The sequence below is a fragment of the Echeneis naucrates genome, chromosome 6, assembly GCF_900963305.1.
Source record: "Echeneis naucrates chromosome 6, fEcheNa1.1, whole genome shotgun sequence".
NCBI lineage: Eukaryota > Metazoa > Chordata > Actinopteri > Carangiformes > Echeneidae > Echeneis > Echeneis naucrates.
In genome coordinates, this window is record NC_042516.1 from 23,782,234 (window position 1) to 23,799,667 (window position 17,434).

General features: G+C 48.2%; 1 protein-coding gene across 3 annotated transcripts; it reads left to right on the top strand.

The window, feature by feature from the left end:
* Positions 1-3,834: 3,834 nt before the first annotated feature.
* On the top strand, positions 3,835-17,431 carry ptpn23a (protein tyrosine phosphatase, non-receptor type 23, a). Of its 3 annotated transcripts, none has more exons than XM_029505339.1 (25): positions 3,835-4,063; positions 5,999-6,073; positions 6,806-6,933; positions 7,382-7,458; positions 7,654-7,703; positions 7,800-7,931; positions 8,011-8,091; positions 8,176-8,307; positions 8,423-8,470; positions 9,131-9,187; positions 9,275-9,333; positions 9,424-9,503; positions 10,064-10,178; positions 10,260-10,325; positions 10,894-11,039; positions 11,119-11,439; positions 11,525-11,679; positions 11,767-12,098; positions 12,199-14,713; positions 14,793-14,977; positions 15,064-15,168; positions 15,254-15,392; positions 15,480-15,593; positions 16,152-16,178; positions 16,295-17,431. In XM_029505339.1, exons 1-25 carry the CDS (start codon positions 3,980-3,982, stop codon positions 16,853-16,855), a joined length of 5,784 nt encoding a protein of 1,927 aa, XP_029361199.1. In that variant the 5' UTR covers positions 3,835-3,979; the 3' UTR covers positions 16,856-17,431. The 3 variants fall into 3 exon arrangements, with proteins under 3 accessions (XP_029361199.1, XP_029361200.1, XP_029361201.1); XM_029505341.1 differs by having other exon boundaries at positions 3,922-5,909; XM_029505340.1 differs by lacking the exon at positions 16,152-16,178.
* Positions 17,432-17,434: the final 3 nt, after the last annotated feature.

Below are 17,434 nucleotides of genomic sequence, written 5' to 3' on the forward strand. Positions count from 1 at the left end.
TTGCTAACTCATTAACTCCTCCAACTAACTCTAACTAAGGTTAACGGGCAGCAACATAATGTTCAATCCTTCAAGTTCATAACACACATTCCTCCACAGGTGTTGCCCTTTAGTCTGCCCTCCGTCTGCCGGGGAATTAAACCAAACGCCATCTTGTGGTTTTGCGGTTTCGGCTCTCACTTTGCTGCTGTTGTAACTGGCGTGTTGCTCAACAGCTGAAGAGAAGGGGGGAAACAAGTACTTTCTGTCTGCGCGGAGGGCAAACCCTCCAGCTCGATAAGAAAGGTGAGAGGTAAACATTGACCCGGGTTCTATCGCCGCTTGTGCAGGTCCATCTTTCACTGCAGAAACTATGCAAACAGCAGGGATGCACTGATAACTCTCTTTCACTCCAAGCAGTAAACTTTAAGTATCGTCTGATAACACGGACCAGAGAGCAGGCGCCACAGTTTCTACCTTCGTTTAACGTTGTGAGGTTGAAAATTATCCACATGGAACATTTTCTTTTAGATTTTATTATCAAACATTAAATCAAGTCGAGGTTTAAATCCTCCGCGCAGACGCTGGAGACAGTTTGCGTCTCGTCCCATCACTCAGTCAGTGATGTTTCCTTGAGCAATAACTTTGGCTTCCTTACCAACAGGATTTTTTGGCAGCAGCTCAGCTTGACTGACTTTTGGTACCTGATACTTCCGCTGCAGTTTCTGCCTCTTCAATGCTGAGCTGTAACTTCAGCATGAAGCTGTCATAACATTATTTTTAACGCAACATGTGCAATGAATTATGGGGGATATCAAAGGGATAGCAACCATAGAAACATCTGCATCTTCTCAAGTGACCAATGTTTTCCTCAGCACAGTAACAGAAATCTGAAAGGCTGCAGGGAGCCGGTTTGTTCACAACATTTCCCTCTGATGGCCTGAAATGATGATCAGTAGTTCCAGCTCTAAATTTAGTCCAACAGAAAACCAAAAAACTGTTGTGTTGATTCAACACTGCAGACCGATCAGACCGCAAGAAGTCATTAATCTAAATCCAGGAATAGTGACGCTCACGGCACATCTGCCAAATTTCAGATGAATCCTCGTCACTTCGGGGATTTTTATTCTCTTTTATTTGCTAAACGGGTTCACTGTGCTTCCAAACTACACTTTGAGGGGACTCTTTTAAACAGCGTGTCTGAAACAGACGATCTGACCTTCACGTCCGCTCGCTGCACTTGGTGACCGGCCAGCAGTGAGAGAGAAGTCAGGCCTTTTTTTTATTTGCTCACTACTATTTATTATTATTTTTACAGTCAGGACAGACCGTCCTCAGACCTCTCCAGATCTCCATGCATCACTCTCACTGCTGCCTGTCATGGGGAATAAAACGAACAGCCCGGAGCTGGAGCTGGTTTCTTCCCAGAAAAGCAGCGAGCAGGGAGTGGGGAAACAAAGACGAGAGTTTGGAGCAGTAAAACCACAGAATAAGGTTTTACTTCATTTCAAACAAAAGAGGGGAGGTAATACAAACTGACCTGATGGCTCTGTTAATGGCTAACTGGATCAGTACACATGTACACACCCACTTACCCCCCTACGTGGGCTTCATGTAAACCTGTAAGCAAACACACGGATGTGCACATAAAAAGACATTTGTACACAAAATGTTACTAGCAGAGCATCAATTGCGTCTGCTGACATTTCTTCCGAACAAAAAAACCTTTCCTCGAAGACGACAGATTGCATCTCAGCACTCACATTTTCCAGATGACATTTGATTTATTTCCGCAAACAGAAACAACTAGACCAAAAAATGGACAGAATTGGTGTTTAAGTATGCGTGTAGGTAATGTTTACAGCCTTGTTACAAGCCTCATGGTTGGTTTCACATACACACACACACACACAACTCTTTAAATAAGACTTTATTACGCCGTGATGTCGACCACACACTCATGCATGCGTGTGTAAACACTTTTCAGCAACTGCTGAAAGCTCCAAACAGAAAGTCAGGATATTGAATTTCTCTGTGACTCTCACTGTTAATAAGACCCATACAACACATTTCCTGTCCGTCTCAGATGTAAACAGGCTGTTATCCTGGTAACATGTGGCACCGTAATGTTTGACAAGGAGGCACATGATGCCAGCTGTTTGGTTTAAAGACGTGAAACAAACAGGGAGAGACGGACAGCGTTTAACAGAAATGAGAATCATGTGGGGGCTGAGAGCTGGTCAGGACTGGGGGGCATGAAGACGGGTGCAGAAATGAATCTGATGCGTGAAAGAAAAACTTGTGAAAAAGGGAATGTTGATGTTAACAAAGCTATCAGATGGACGTTAATGTAATTTATCCAGAAAGCCAAATGAAGAGAACATGTTGAATTTATTCAGGCAAGAGAAAGACAATGTTTCTGCAATTAAACTGAACGTTATTTTTAGTTTAGTTTGAGGAAGATGGAATTTTATTTCATCACGTCTCCGTCTCTGCCTTTGTTTGTCGCCTGCCCAATCCTGGTGGTGGATCTACGTGGATGCTCTTCCCCCAGACCTGTCTCCTGAAGCCAGACCTTTGTTCCCCAGCTCCATGTCACTTCATTCACTGGGGGCTTTAGCTCACCTTCTACCTCAGGGCACAAATTGCTGGAGGGATGACGTATCCCATCTGGCCTGAGATCTTCTTCGAGTCCCAGAGGAGGAACTGGAAAGTGTTGCTAGAGATGTTGAGATTTCCCTTCTTGGAAGATGGATGGATGTTTTCCGATGGGAAAGGATCCCTGTCTTATCTGTCTTAATATAACTGGAAATGTTTTGGTTTTCTTTGTGCATGTGTGTTGGTGTCATTAATGATTTGAGAGGAATGATTTCTGTTTAGTGATGATTTGTATGTTTTTTGTTGATCAGCGTCATTTATTCCTATGTGATCCTGTGTGATCACAGTGATAACTGGGAGGCAGGTCACATGGATCTGAGTGATGACACTAAAAGTTCTTCAACTCAGTTTAAACCAACAGTGAATATTTTTTGGTGAGTAAACCATATTAGATATTATATTGCATAAAAAAAGCTGCACCCCTGTCCATGTTCAGGACAAAGGACCAAGATTAGCTGTGGCAACATCATTACCTTAATTGTCCATGAGAGGGAACTGGTCCAAATATTCAGTGTGGATAGACAGAATGATCTACATGAACCTGCATCCATCAAAATAAATAAATAAATCAAATAAATAAAAAAATAAACCAGCAGATTCAGATTCAGGCTTCGGGCAGAAACAGGCTTTCATTGTTGAGTCTGCACCTCCATCTGCTGGTCAGTTGTTGTTCTGCACACAATATCCAATTCTGGTCATCAGCAAACCTTTATGTGGCCTTTATTTATGGAGAAATAACAAAACAAAATTTAATGCACTTTAATAGTTTTATTCAACTGACTTAAAATATATATGTATTCAGGGATTGTGTCATGTGTAAAAAAAGAGTATCAAGCAGCACTTTGTAGTTAGAAGTCTTAATAGAAACTCTGCTCCATGTTGGTATGACTGCATCACATTATTTCCTATCATATTTCTTTATTTATATATTACTATTACACAGTTAGTTACTAACAAACTTTATATTTTAATCTTAGTTCTATATTTTTATGTATTTTTATTATTTTGCTGTTTTTATTTTTTATCATTATTTACTTATATACTGAGAGCTGATATCAATGGCAGATAAAAGTAATCTGTTTTCATTTTAATAATTTCTTATCAATTAAAAAAACACACACGCTGTTTTCGCGTTATAGACTACATTTCCCACAAGCCCGGGCGGCACGTAAGCGTCTACGTCACGACGGCCCCGAACTTCCGGTTGGAGTGTAAATGGATCCATGACGCGGTTGTTTGGAAGAAAAAGGCTTCTCCGGTAAAATCCGTTAACGTCCCCGGAAAACCACCGACGACCTCTGGACACCAGAGCCCCCGACAGCGCGGCGCACAGCCGGCCAGGATGGAGGCCGTGCCCCGGATGCCGATGATCTGGCTGGACCTGAAGGAGGCAGGGGAGTTCCAGTTCAGCCCGTCCGTCCGCCAGGTGAGCTGGGCGGGGAAAGGAAGGCGACGGGAGCTGGGGTCGAAAGTCAGCCGCGGAGGGATCACGGAGCACCGGGCGGATCGGCCGGTGGCCGCCGTTAGCCGCCGTTAGCCGCCTCACTCCGGCCGGCAGCCGCCGCCGTGTCCCCGGGGAGGCGGAATGTTCCAGAACGGGTCGGACCGTAAATCCCTTTTGTTTGCTAACGTTAGCTCGCTGCTAGCTCCGTAACGAGCCCGGAGCTCGGCTTAAAGTTTCTCCTTTTGTCCCGTCGGCCGACCGATTATCTCCGTTAAACCAGCCAAAGCCGGAGGTTCTGACGGTGTTTGTCAGAAACACAGCCGGATCTTCAGGGCCCGTCGGCCCGGTACAGACCTCACTGTCACAGGCACCTGAACGGAAGTAAAACACTTGAAATGAAGTTCGGGACACACACCCTGAACGGCTGAAATGTGGAAACGGGAACAGAAACTACAGCTTTTCCTTCACACTTCAGTCTGTCAGGTTTGAGCAGTAATAACATCACATTGGATCAGAAGATAAAAACAGCTATATTTGGTATATTCTTCCTTCATTCACGAGAAATTCTTCACCCATAAATGGAAAATTCATTAAAATTCCTTAAGTCAGGAATTGTTCTGAGAGAACCAGCCTGTACTGCAAATCTGAAAGAAAGCAAGAAAACCTCCAAAATAATTAAAGCGTCACTTATTAAAATGTCTCCTCTATTGTTTGTTGTCTGAAGAGCCTTGTGTTCATATTTAAACTGTGTAGCTGTACTTGTTTCAAAAAACCAAACTACAGGAAGTACCTTTACTTTGGTACTGTACCTATGTGATGCATCTTAAACAAACGCTTTCAGAAAACACACTCTGGACACAACATCTGTACAACTCATGACTTGAAGTCACTGAGGAAATTAAAATGCTGTCATAAGGTCTGAGCTGAATTAGTAAAAGCTGGTATTTAATAGAAAACATGCAGAAGTATAAAGTGTACATAGAAGTTAGCAGTACACATGAGGAGGATAATTAAGTGAATTGTATTGAATGCAGTCAGGTGTAAATCAAACCAATTAGGTTTCTGTCATGAATAAAAACACCACCCTTTTCCCAAAGCGCATGTCCGATGTTCCTAAGGACAACTTGGATAATTCAAACCCTTCTTAGTTTTTATTGATTTGCACTTTTTAATCTGATGACCTAGTTCCCAGCTCCGCCCTGAAGCAGATAAAAACAGATCTTTGCCCTCCTGTGTTACTGTAAATCTCCTCAGTAATTATTTTATTTTTCGTTGGACCGTCAACATCAGCATCTTACTTCGAAAAGTCGCTTTTCTTGGGTGAAAAATGTTTTAGGGAGCAATTTGTCTCACTGACTCCTAATCCTAATAGTGACCTTCAGTCCACCACACAACAATATGTTAAGATAAAATATGCTGAAAATCAGATTACTATCTAAGACTGTGTCTAACCTGCCATTTACCTTCTGATAAAAAGAAGAACAGCATGTATTTGTCTAGTGGAGGACGAAGCCCGTTCTGCTGCTGCGTCACTGGGCGTCTTATACTTCGATTTCACTATAAAGGAGTCGGAGAGGCATTTGTAGGATAGTCAGCATCTCTGCAGGGATTTCTACCTCCTGGCCGGTTCGATGATGAGGTCACTTGCTAAAACGTATATATTTTTTGGGTATTTATCTTGTATGTTAAATGTGATGCTGATATTTAAGCCAAAACCTAAAAACGTCCAGCATTCCAGTCCGATTTCCTTCAGATCCAAATAGAGTTCTATCATCTGACGTGGTGAAGGAATCATTATCCATCCATGAAGCATCTGCTCCGATTGTTGGTGTGTGTCTTCACAGAGTCAGGGAACAAGTCTGATTTTTAAAACGCACCACATTTACCTGCTTGTTCTCTCCACCTCTGCTCATCTAGTTCATCTTGAAGAACTATGGAGAGAATCCAGACAACTACAACGAACAGCTGAAGAAACTGGAAACGCTGCGGCAGGTAGGTCCTCCTTTGGGTTCCTTTTTAAAGCTGCTTGGGAATGTAACTAAATCTGAAGCAGCTTTATTGGTCACGTACGCTCACACATACAGGATGCATCGTTCTCAGCTACTTATGTATTAAGTGACATAAAATGAATTAAATTAATATAATAATATTAATATAATAATATAATAATTAATATAATAATATATGCTGTCTGGCTAATAATAGCCAGACAGCATATAATGATTACAAGATTTCTTCATTAATTCCACCGTCTACCATCCATCAGAACAACAAAGCAGCTCCATTCATTCCTGTCAACACGACTTCAAATATATATATAACAGGAAATGCTATACATTTTCTAAATGTCTTTTAAATCGATGTTTGGTTTAGTTGGTTTTGGAAAAGATGAGAAAATCAGATAACACAACAGATAACACAAGATGCTAACTGAGAAAACAAGGTTTTCAAACAGCGGAGAACCTTCAGAGCTGGACAGAACTGTACAGACCGGACAGCCGCTCTAAATGAAACAGAATCTAGCTTTACCGCTACAGAGCGCACTCACAGATGATGTGATGATGATGATGTGGTTTGTCTGTTTCCCATGGGACGCTCTAAAAAGTCCAATCTAACAGCTGTTGATCCGATCCAGGTTCACACTCTGCCCAGAAATGAGCGTTTAAGGAACCTTGCAGGTCCAGATGAGTTCAGTCACGGTTAACCCCAGAGTCTGTTCCACAGAGTGCGGTGAACGTGACCAGGGACTTCGAGGGATGCAGCACCCTGAGGAAGTACTTCGGCCAGCTGCATTACCTCCAGAGCCGAGTGCCCATGGGGGTGAGCCAGGAGGCCGCCGTGCCCATCTCATGGTAATACAATAAACACAAGATAACAATCCGTCAGGTTTCATGAACAGAACAGGACTAAACTGTACAATATGGCTTTTTTAAAGAAAGTTATTTAGTATCAGTGCAGTGTACATTTACATTTTGTTCCCTTGAACAAACACATCACACTGCTTTAAAAGTCACTTGACATTTTAAAGTATCAATACCTCAAGTTTGATGTAACCGACAAATGAATACAACGGAAGCACAAGTCAAGAGTTCTAAGTTTATTCAATTTTGGTAAGACTGAAGCCGTGTAGTTTTGTGTTTCTCAGTGTGACGCCAGAGGGAGGACTTTATTAATGAAGATTTTATTTTCAGATCAGATCCTACAGCTTCAGAGAAGACAGGAAATGGATTGGAGAGAAGTCCTGATGTGGTTGCTCTATGTCCTTTATTTTGATCAGATACAATACTTGTTTTTGCACAGGACTGAAATTTTCTCTGGGAAAACAGTCACCCACGATGACATCAGCTATGAGCAAGCCTGCATCCTCTACAATCTTGGTGAGCGAAGTCATGTGGAGCCATTTATAGACGCTGATTTAAGCAGCACGGCTGCGTTAGCTTGACAGGACGCTTTGTGAAATTATGTGACAGGTCAGACTGACATCCATCAGCTGTTCTATCAGTTCTGTCTCAGTGAAAAGTTCATTTATAAGGAAGCTGTAAATCCCACTGACTGCTCTGTGGACTCTGTAGGGGCCCTGCATTCCATGTTGGGAGCTATGGACAACAGGGTGTCTGAGGAGGTGAGAGACACACACACACACACACACACAAAACCAGGATGAACACAAAGTGTGTGTGTTGGAAACTGTCCTCCTGACGCTCTGCTCTGCGTTCAGGGGATGAAGGTGTCGTGCACACACTTCCAGTGCTCGGCCGGGGCCTTCTCCTACCTGAGAGATCACTTCAGCCACAACTTCAGCGTGGACATGAGCCACCAGATCCTCAACCTCAACATCAACCTGATGCTGGTAGGTTCTGCAAGTGTGGAAACACAAACACAGACACACTCAGGGGAAAATGTCTGATCAGCCCGTGTCTCCCTCCCAGGGCCAGGCTCAGGAGTGTCTGCTGGAAAAGTCCATGTTGGACAACAGGAAGAGTTTCCTGGTTGCCCGTATCAGCGCTCAGGTCAGTTCCTATGAAATATTCATGATGTGTAATAAAATCTCACCAGTCCACATCAGAGGGGAATAACTGGCTGTGGCGCTGCAGGTGGTGGATTATTACAAAGAGGCCTGCAGGGCTCTGGAGAACTCAGAGACTGCCTCCATGCTGGGAAAGATCCAGAAGGACTGGAAGAAACTGGTCCAGATGAAGATCTACTACTTTGCTGCCATTGCACATGTGAGTGTAACGGCACAGAGGGAGTGCTTTTGTGTGTCTTTGTGTGTGTAGTAATTGAGTGCATGTGTGTTTGTTGGCCTCTGGTTACTCTGATGATGGTTCTTTCCCTCCACAGCTTCATATGGGGAAACAGGCTGAGGAGCAGCAGAAGTACGGAGAGCGGGTAGGGCCACATTTCACGGTGAACTGTCCGTCAGCTGGAGTTTTTACTGCAACAGTCCAAATAGTTACTGAAGTCATAGCAGCGTTCATGCAGCGTCTTCAGCTGCAGTTAAGGTTTCTACGTCAGAAATAATCGGCTGACTTTAGAGAGGAATGTGGACGGAGCTAACAGTTAGCCAACAGGTAGCCTATCAAAAGATATCAACAGGAAGGGATGAGTTTTATTATGACATCATGGCCATGACCGGCACTTGTGGTGCATTCAATGACGTCTGGATGGTGTTTGTGAGCGGCCTGCTGTCACACAAAGAGGGGATTAAAGTGCACACTGTTTTATTTTAGGACCTTGGTTCGAGTCACAGTTTGTCGGATTCTTTGTTGCCCTGCTTTTCTAATTTAGTATTTCCTGATTAGTAGATGACTTAAATGAAACGTATAATAATACTACGTTCAGTGATATTTCGCAGTAGCTTCGCCTTCCCGTCCAAATGTGGCGGAGGGCCAAATTACACCATGCTGTCATCTCAATCTTTGCAGCACAGAGAAGGGCAAATTTGACCTTTTAGACCAAAGTCTGGGTTATTAGAACGAGGCAGTCCCCAGTTTTGCTTCCGCTAAATGTGTGAAATGTCTCCACCTCAGTCTGTTCCTTCTGTTTCAGCTGGCGTATCTGCAGAGCTCCCTGGATAAACTCAGCGAGGCCATCAAGCTGGCCAAGGTAGATCAGAGCACATGATCCAGATCTTCCTCCAGCATCAGTATGTGTTCACTGAATCATCTCTCCTTTTTGTCTCGGTACAATCAGGGTCAACCTGACAGCGTGCAGGAGGCCTTGAGGTTCACCATGGATGTTATTGGTGGAAAGTGAGTGACACAGTTGTTGCTGTTTTCATGTAGCTGCCTCAGGTGATCGAATCTTACGTCAATGTTTTCTTTTTTTTTTTTCACGTCCAGGTTTAATTCAGCCAAAAAGGACAACGACTTCATCTACCATGAGACAGTTCCTTCTCTGGAGACTCTGGCCTCGGTCAAAGGTAACAAGAGGCTTCGCTGTGTCCGCTCACTTTGTTTATGCAAAGTTACATTTACATGTGTGTCTGCTGATGGATGATTAACACCTGCATGCACCTGCAGGAGTCACATCATGTTCCGAGCTGAACTTTTTTGGTGTTACTAAATAACAATAACTAATTATGATTAAGGTCAGAATATTTAAATTATCTTTAAGCTCCATATGGTCTAAAGGTAGACCTCTAGGTTCTATATTCAGTCTCAGTTCAGAAACTGAACCTTAAAACCAGCCATCAGGACTTCTGGAACTTTGTGATGTCACGTTGTGTATAATTTTATTCACAATTTCACCATGACCAATATATTCAAAATGTATATCCACTTATGGACGTGAACACTGAAAATAAAACCACAGAAGAAGAGTCAAGATAATTTTGGAATGAATTCGTCTGTTACCAAAACGACTGATCATCTCAGCTGTTGAATCGACTCCCTCTGAGTATTTTGCCGCCTCACATCAAACGAGCTGCTGTTGACACGAATCTTGTTTTTCTGTTTGTGTTGTTGTCACTTACCCCTCCAGGTGCACCGCTGGTGAAAGCTCTACCCGTCAACCCCACCGACCCCAGTGTCACCGGACCAGACCTGTTCGCCAAGCTGGTGCCGATGGCCGCCCATGAAGCCTCTTCTCTGTACAGGTAGGAATCCTCGGTGAAGCGTCCGGTCGGCATTTCGTGCTTAAAGACGCCTCATTAATTCCTGTTTGTGTTTCTGTCCAGTGAGGAGAAAGCCAAACTGCTGAGGGACGTCATGGCCAAGATCGAAAGCAAGAACGAAACACTAGAGTGAGTACGAGATCCAGATTTACTGATAGTTATGATAAATCAAAGTTCTGAATATACGTGGACGAAAAATCTCTACATGCAAAACCAGGAATTCCTAAAAACACACGGATGACTAAACGTTTTTGTCGTTCCTGTCTGCCACCACTAGCCTGTGCTGTTCCCTCGTTATGAGGATGAATGTGCATGTGACTTTTTTCAAGCTGCTGCTTTTTAAAGCATGAACACATAAATAAAGACAAACAAATTAAACTACAGATCAAGTTAGAGATTTGCATTTAGTTTTGTCTTTAAGTGGCTCAAACTTCACAAACCTACACACTGCAAACGAACGGAGAACACAAATCAGAGGCCATATTTGGACCTGGACCTGGACCTGGGAGTACAGAGCAGCTCAGATTCTCCTCAGCTCCACCTTCTCTGTTTCTGGTTTCAGGTCACAGAGACCAACTGAAGCTAATTCAGAAACCAAATACATGTGCAGCTGCGGTGCGTTGACTGCTCAGGGTCACTGTAGTACTGAGAGGAGAAGATCTGTGCTTTACCAAGCTGATGGTTTCTCACCCTGTAGGCAGTTCATGGACTCTCTTGGTTTGGAGCCAGAGTCTGTGGACAACCTGGACATGTACAGTCACATCCCTCCGGTCCTGATGGAGAAATGTGCTGCGCTCAGCGTCCGGCCTGACACCGTGAAGAGCCTCATCCAGTCCATGCAAGGTAAACAGAGTTTGTTTGCTTTGGGAACTTCCTGTGTGTGTCCATGTAAATGACACCCAGCGCATCCCGGCCCATGCAGTGCTTTCTGGTGTCTTCACCGACGTGGAGTCCTCGCTGAAGGAGATCAGAGACGTTCTGGAGGCCGACGAGGCAAGTGAGAGAGCCCTCCAGGAAGTTATTGGTGCGGCGGCTGCAGGTGAGCCGCACCTCGCAGCGCAGAGCCAGGCTTTGGCCGAGATCCGCAGGGACCTGGAGAAGTACATGGAGGCCCACGAGAAGGCCAGTTTCACCAACACGGAGCTCCACCGAGCCATGAACCTACACATCAGCAACCTGCGTCTGCTGGGGGGGCCGCTGGAGAGCCTGAGAGAGGCCCTGCCCCGGCCCCAGCTCTCTGAAGGTAAAGGGCGTGTTTCACAAACAAATTCATTTTATCCCATTATGTTTTCGAGCGTAACCTACCGTGTGTGCTCACTTTCACGCAGAGGAAGTAGCGGGGCTGCAGTGTATGAAGCGGATCCTGGGGAAGGTGCAGGAAATGAGGGAACAGAGAGGCTCTTTGGAGAAGCAGCTCCGGGACCTGATCCAACAGGACGACATCACCTCCACCCTCGTCACCACAGACCGGGCTGACATGAAGGTAACTTATATTTAGGATCTTCCCTGTGTGTTTTGTGATATCTTGTGGTTGAATTCTCTATCGTTGCTTTAACTTGTGTCCTTCCAGCATATATTCGAGGACCAGCTGAAGAAGTACGAGCAGGTGAAGGTCTATATTGACCAGAATCTGGCAGCTCAGGAGAACATCCTGAAGGCGCTGACCGAGGCTAACGTTCAGTACGCCACGATTCGCAAAGGCCTGACCCAGACGGAGCAGCAGTGGAACAGCACTGTCCAGGGACTGGTGGGCTCGTATGAGGCCTATGAGGATCTGATGAAGAAGTCGCAGGAGGGGAAGGAATTCTACGATGACCTGGAGGCAAAGGCGTCCCGTCTGCTGGAGAGAGCAAAGGCCCTGTGTCAGACGAGGGCCGAGGAGAGAAGGCCCGTCCTGGAAAAGTAAGGGAGGTATTTAAAAGGTGAAGGTTCATTAACTGCAGGAACTATGTTTGGTTTGAGTCCTTAACGTTTTTCGTGTTCTACTTTCCTTCTTCCTCAGGGAGACGCAGAAAAAGCCGCCAGCACGGCCAACAGCAGCCAAGCCCTCCCTGAAGCCAAAGGCTCCAGATGCAGACTCTGCCTGCTCCAGCTTGGAGGACCCAGAGTTGGCTCAGCTCAGTGCGGCCATCTTGGCCTTGGGGGGAGACCTCCCAGAGGATCTCCGCAGCCTCCCCCCTGACATGTCTGCACTCCCTGCTGCCCGTCAGCCTGGCCCTGAAGCTTTTCTGCCTCCTGGTGCGAACCGAGGAGGCAGCAGCTCACTGCCTTGGCCTGGTGCTCCAGCTGCTGGTCTTCCTCGCTTCCCTGCCAACCTGCCACCACCAGAACTTTTGGCACGGATAGCTCAGTTTCCTGTTGCAGGGGGTCTCGCAGCACAGGGCCCCCTGCCTCGTGGGCCCCTCCCTCAGATCACTCCACAGATGCCTCCACAAATGCCAGCTCAGGCAACAGTGTCAGGTTATGGGCCACCCCCACCTCAGGCTCCCCACCCCGGCCCTGTTGCCCCTACACCGGTTCGGCCCTCGACCACCACTGTGGACAGCATCCAAGCCCCGATCCCCAGCTACGCCCCCACTCCTCACCAGCCTGTCCTGCCTCCAGCCTCAACAGGCTATTCTGTACCCCCACAGATAGGGTCCTATCCTCATTTTATGCCTCAACCAGGGATGCCCATTCAAGGCCCAGGGCAGCCTGCTGCACCCCAACCACAGCAGCAGAAACATCTGCAGCCGTACCCCCATCCTATTGGGCAGCCTCTGCCTCAAGGTTACCAGCCTGGCCCCCACCCTCCTCTCCAGACACAACAATCCTACCCACATGGATATATGCCCCCGCGGCCTGGTGTTCCTCCCCAGTACCAGCAGCCGTTCCCAGGTCAGCTGCAGCCACATCAGCAGAATGGCTTCCAGCCCCAGCCTCAGATACCCCAGGGCTATCAGACTTCACGGGGGTTTGCACCCCAGCAGCACTCTCAGATGATGCCAAGGGCTCCTCAGCCCCAGATACCACCTCAAGCTGCACACCCTCAAATGCCCTCAACGTCTCAGCCAGGCCCCCCTGTATCTCAGCCCTACCTGCCCCATTCCAACCAACAGATGCCCCCTCGCCTTCCCCACCCACACATGTTACCACCACAGCAACAGATCTCAATGGCCCCCCAGCAGATTCCACCCCACCCACAGATGCAGATACCAGGTTGTCCTAGAGGGCAGATGCCTCCCACAAGTCAGCCAATGCCACCGGTTTCACAGAACTACTTGCCCCCCGCTAGCCAGCCCATTCACCCCACCCTTCAGCCCCAGGTGCCTCCTGCATCTCAACCTCATATGGTTCCTGGTCCTCAGGTCCACATGGCAAGGGGCCCTGTGCCTCAAATACCCCCCAGTGCACTTCCCCAACAGCATCACTCACATCCTGGGCAGCCGGCTGTACCAAACATTCCTCAGCAGCCCGTGCGGATGCCGAGCCAACCTTCGGCTCAACCCCCTCATTCTGGGGGAGTGTGCTACCCGGGGGGGCCTCCGATGCTGCCTCAGCAGACCCTGGCACCGCAGCCCCCAGCTCCCCAACAGCCCCAGGCACCTCTGCCCATGACCCATCCACAGTCTGCCACAATGTACCCCCCCACACCAGGACCTAATGTACCCCCAAGTGCCCCGCAGCAGCAGCAGCCCACTCCGATTGGCCCACATGGTTCGCACATTTCACCGGCTCAGCACATGATCCAGCCCCCTTCTGGCGGTCCTTCAACACCTCAGCCGCCAAACGCCGTCCCACCTTCCGCTTCTCCTTCCCCCTCTCCTGCCCCCTCCCCGGGGCTGATCCCCCAACAGAGACCCACGCCAACCCCCACTCCTGGAGGCACAGCCCCACCCACTGTTCCCTCTCCCTCCGCTGTGTCTCCCTCCACATCACTTTTTCAACGCCAGAACTCGAGCACAGACGACCTCCTCTCCTCAAGCCCAGAGAGTCAACCTGGAGGCACCAAGGCCCCCACCAATGTCCTCCAACCCACTAAAGCTGACCCTCAGGATGGGGAACGTCGAAAGAAGAGCTCCCAGGGAGTTCTCCTGATCCAGGGTGACCCATACCAAGCTCCTGAGCGCGTTGCCCGGCTGCACAGTGAACTGGGTCGTTACAGAGCCCAGGTCGACTCTCTGGAGCACCCCTCAGAGACGGAGGGCGGCCTGTCGGTGCTGGACGCCCGCTGGAAAGAGCTTCAGGATCAGCAAGAGAAGGACGCCCGCCAGCTCTCCATCGCCATCGCCCGCTGCTACACCATGAAGAACCGGCATCAGGATGTGATGCCCTACGACCTCAACCGTGTGGTACTGCAATCAGGCAAAGACGACTACATCAACGCCAGCTACGTGGAGGACCTGTCGCCATATTGCCCGCGCCTCATCGCCACACAGGCTCCGCTCACTGGCACAGCGGCAGACTTCTGGCTGATGGTGTACGAGCAGAAGGTGTCACTCATCGTCATGCTGGTTTCAGAGCTGGAACTAGACAAGGTACCGAATCGGGACATACTGAAGCCCGCCACGGCTGAAAAGATTTTGTCTTTAACTGTGTCATCTCATTGCCTCTCAGGGAAAAGTTCTGCGCTACTTTCCTACTGAGCGTGGCCAGCAACTCTCTCAGGGACCAATCACACTCAGCCTGACCACACAGAAGACCACGCCCACACACGTGGAGCACATGATCAGCCTGCAGTACCGCGACCAAAGCCTGAAGCGGACTGTTGTACACCTCCAGTTCACCTCCTGGCCCGAGCTGTGAGTCGCCTCTTTTTACTCCAAATGCAAACGATTCTGAGTGTTTCACAATGAGGAGTTGTCATTTCTCCGTTTTTTCCCATCAGGGGTCTTCCTGACAGCAAGAGCAACCTGCTGCGGTTCATTCAGGAGGTTCATGGACACTACCTCCACCAGAGGCCCTTACACACACCTGTCGTGGTGCACTGCAGGTGAGTGTGTGAGTGATTGAAACGCTCTGGTCTTCGGTATTAAGGGTCAGTGTGGTTGAATCAGTGTGTCTGCTTCCCGCCTCAGCTCGGGAGTCGGACGCACCGGCGCCTTCTGTCTGCTGTACGCCGCCTTGCAGGAGCTGGAGGCAGGAAATGGGATCCCAGATCTGCCGCTGCTGGTGAAGAAGATGAGGCAGCAGAGGAAGAACATGCTGCAGGAGAAGGTCAGACAGACATCTGCACTTCCTGTTTCCTGTCCGTTTCACAGATGTCCTGTCATACTAACGTCCTCTTCTGCGTCTCGTCTCCAGCTCCACCTGAAGTTCTGCTACGAGGCCGTGTTGAAACACGCCGAGCACGTCCTCCAGCGCCACGGCATCACTACTGCCACCTGCAGCAAGAACACCAACGCTGCAGCCACCAAGGTTTGTCCCCAGTCCAGGTCCACTGGACAGGAACAGTCCTCGCAAGGACTCACCCAGTCCCGGTGACTCGTCTGAAATGGATATATGGACATTTATTGAAATACATTTTCCCATATTTGATTTATTGGTTTATTTGGTTAAGTCCGTCTGTCCATCCATGAACATGACATCTCAGCGATACCTCGGGTTGTTTGGTCGCCCACTGCTGGGCGACTCGACCTCGGGGTCAGGTCCAGACTCAGGAGTTTGTTGTGACAGAAGTTTGTGTAGTTGGTTTTGTTGTTTGTTCTAGCAGGTGTTTCATTTTAAAAAGTCCACAGTTGTTATATTTCTCACCTGCAGTCAGATTCAGACTTAACACAAACTAAAGGTTACAGACGTTCTGTTGTCATGGTAACCCAATGAAAAAAATGGGGATCATCAGGTTTGTGTGAACTGACCCTTTAATGCCATTTATACTTGTTCATCACTGTCGTGTCGTGTTTGAGAGCTCCAGTTTGTTTGTTGTTTTCATCTGAGTTTTAATGTTTACTTCGTTTTTCTCTGATTGTTCCAAAGGAGTTCCACGAGTCCTGGTCTGACGAGGTACTGGTGTCACTTGAGTAGAAAAAGGCTCTTTCATTTGCCCGAATGTCGCCTCTGGTCTCCGTCTCACCTCTCTTCTCTCTCTCTCTCTCTCTCTCTGAACTTTGTCCCTGCAGCCTTACTCCAGACAGGAGTCCCAGCAGGACATCGTCCTCGGCGGCGACATGCCAATCAGCTCCATCCAAGCCACCATCGCCAAGCTCAGCATCCGGCCCCCCAGTGCCACGGACCCGGCCATGGAGGCCCAGTGTGGCGTGGAGGAGCAGGCGGGCACCTTCCCACCAGACCTGGACTCTCTGGGAGACATTCAGCCGCTCCAGGACGCCTCCTTCAGCCCTCCTGTGTCCTCCCCCGCACATTCCCCACCCCCACCCAACGGCCTGGAGGCCTTGTCCCCCTCCCCTCCGGCGGCCAACCACCAGCCGGTCCAAGACGCCACGTTCAGCGCGAGTCTGCCGCCTGATTCGTCCGCTCCGGCTCCTTCATCCCTCGAGCTGTTGGCCTCGCTGACACCCGAGGCCTTCTCCATGGAGGGAGGGGGGCGGGGCAAGCAGCGAGTAACAAAGCAGAGCTTCCTGCAGCCGGCTGAGGGTCAGGGTCTCCACGGGACTCGAGAGAACCAAGCCGACGACCCGCTCAGCAGCCTGGACCCGCTCTGGAGCCTCAACAAGCGCTGAGGCGAGCCGGCAGGTCGCCGCCTTTCTCTCACAGAGGCCTGTAGCTTTCTAATCCTGCTTTTAAGAAAAAAGATCACACTGAGTCCTGGGAGCGGCCGAGACGTGACACCTGAAACGCTTCTGGGAGCAGATCACTATGCACTCGTCTTGTATCTGTTCATTCCTTCTGTCGCTCTTCGCTGCTCTTCTTTACACCTTTGTGATGGAAGGAACCTGCTCCGCACTTCCTGTACAAGATCTGGGCACAACAACTCCCAGCATGCACTCCATTTTCAAAGCCTCGTCCAGGCATCATCAGGCTGCGACTCTGCTGGTGCATGGAGGTGAAGCTGAAGCTGGGTGGAGCTATTTTTAAATAACACCGAGCCCCCTCCACCAATTCAATCAGTACGCACACTCAGTTGTCATGGTAACACAGAGCATCATACCAATCAGCACGTCTTAACAAGTTTGATTATTTTTCTTCTTCTGTAACACTGTAAATATCTTAATAAATAAAATTAGATTATTCAAAAACCAACCAAAACATCACTAACCGTCGATTGTAAAAATCGAAAATAAACGCAGTAGACAGACTGT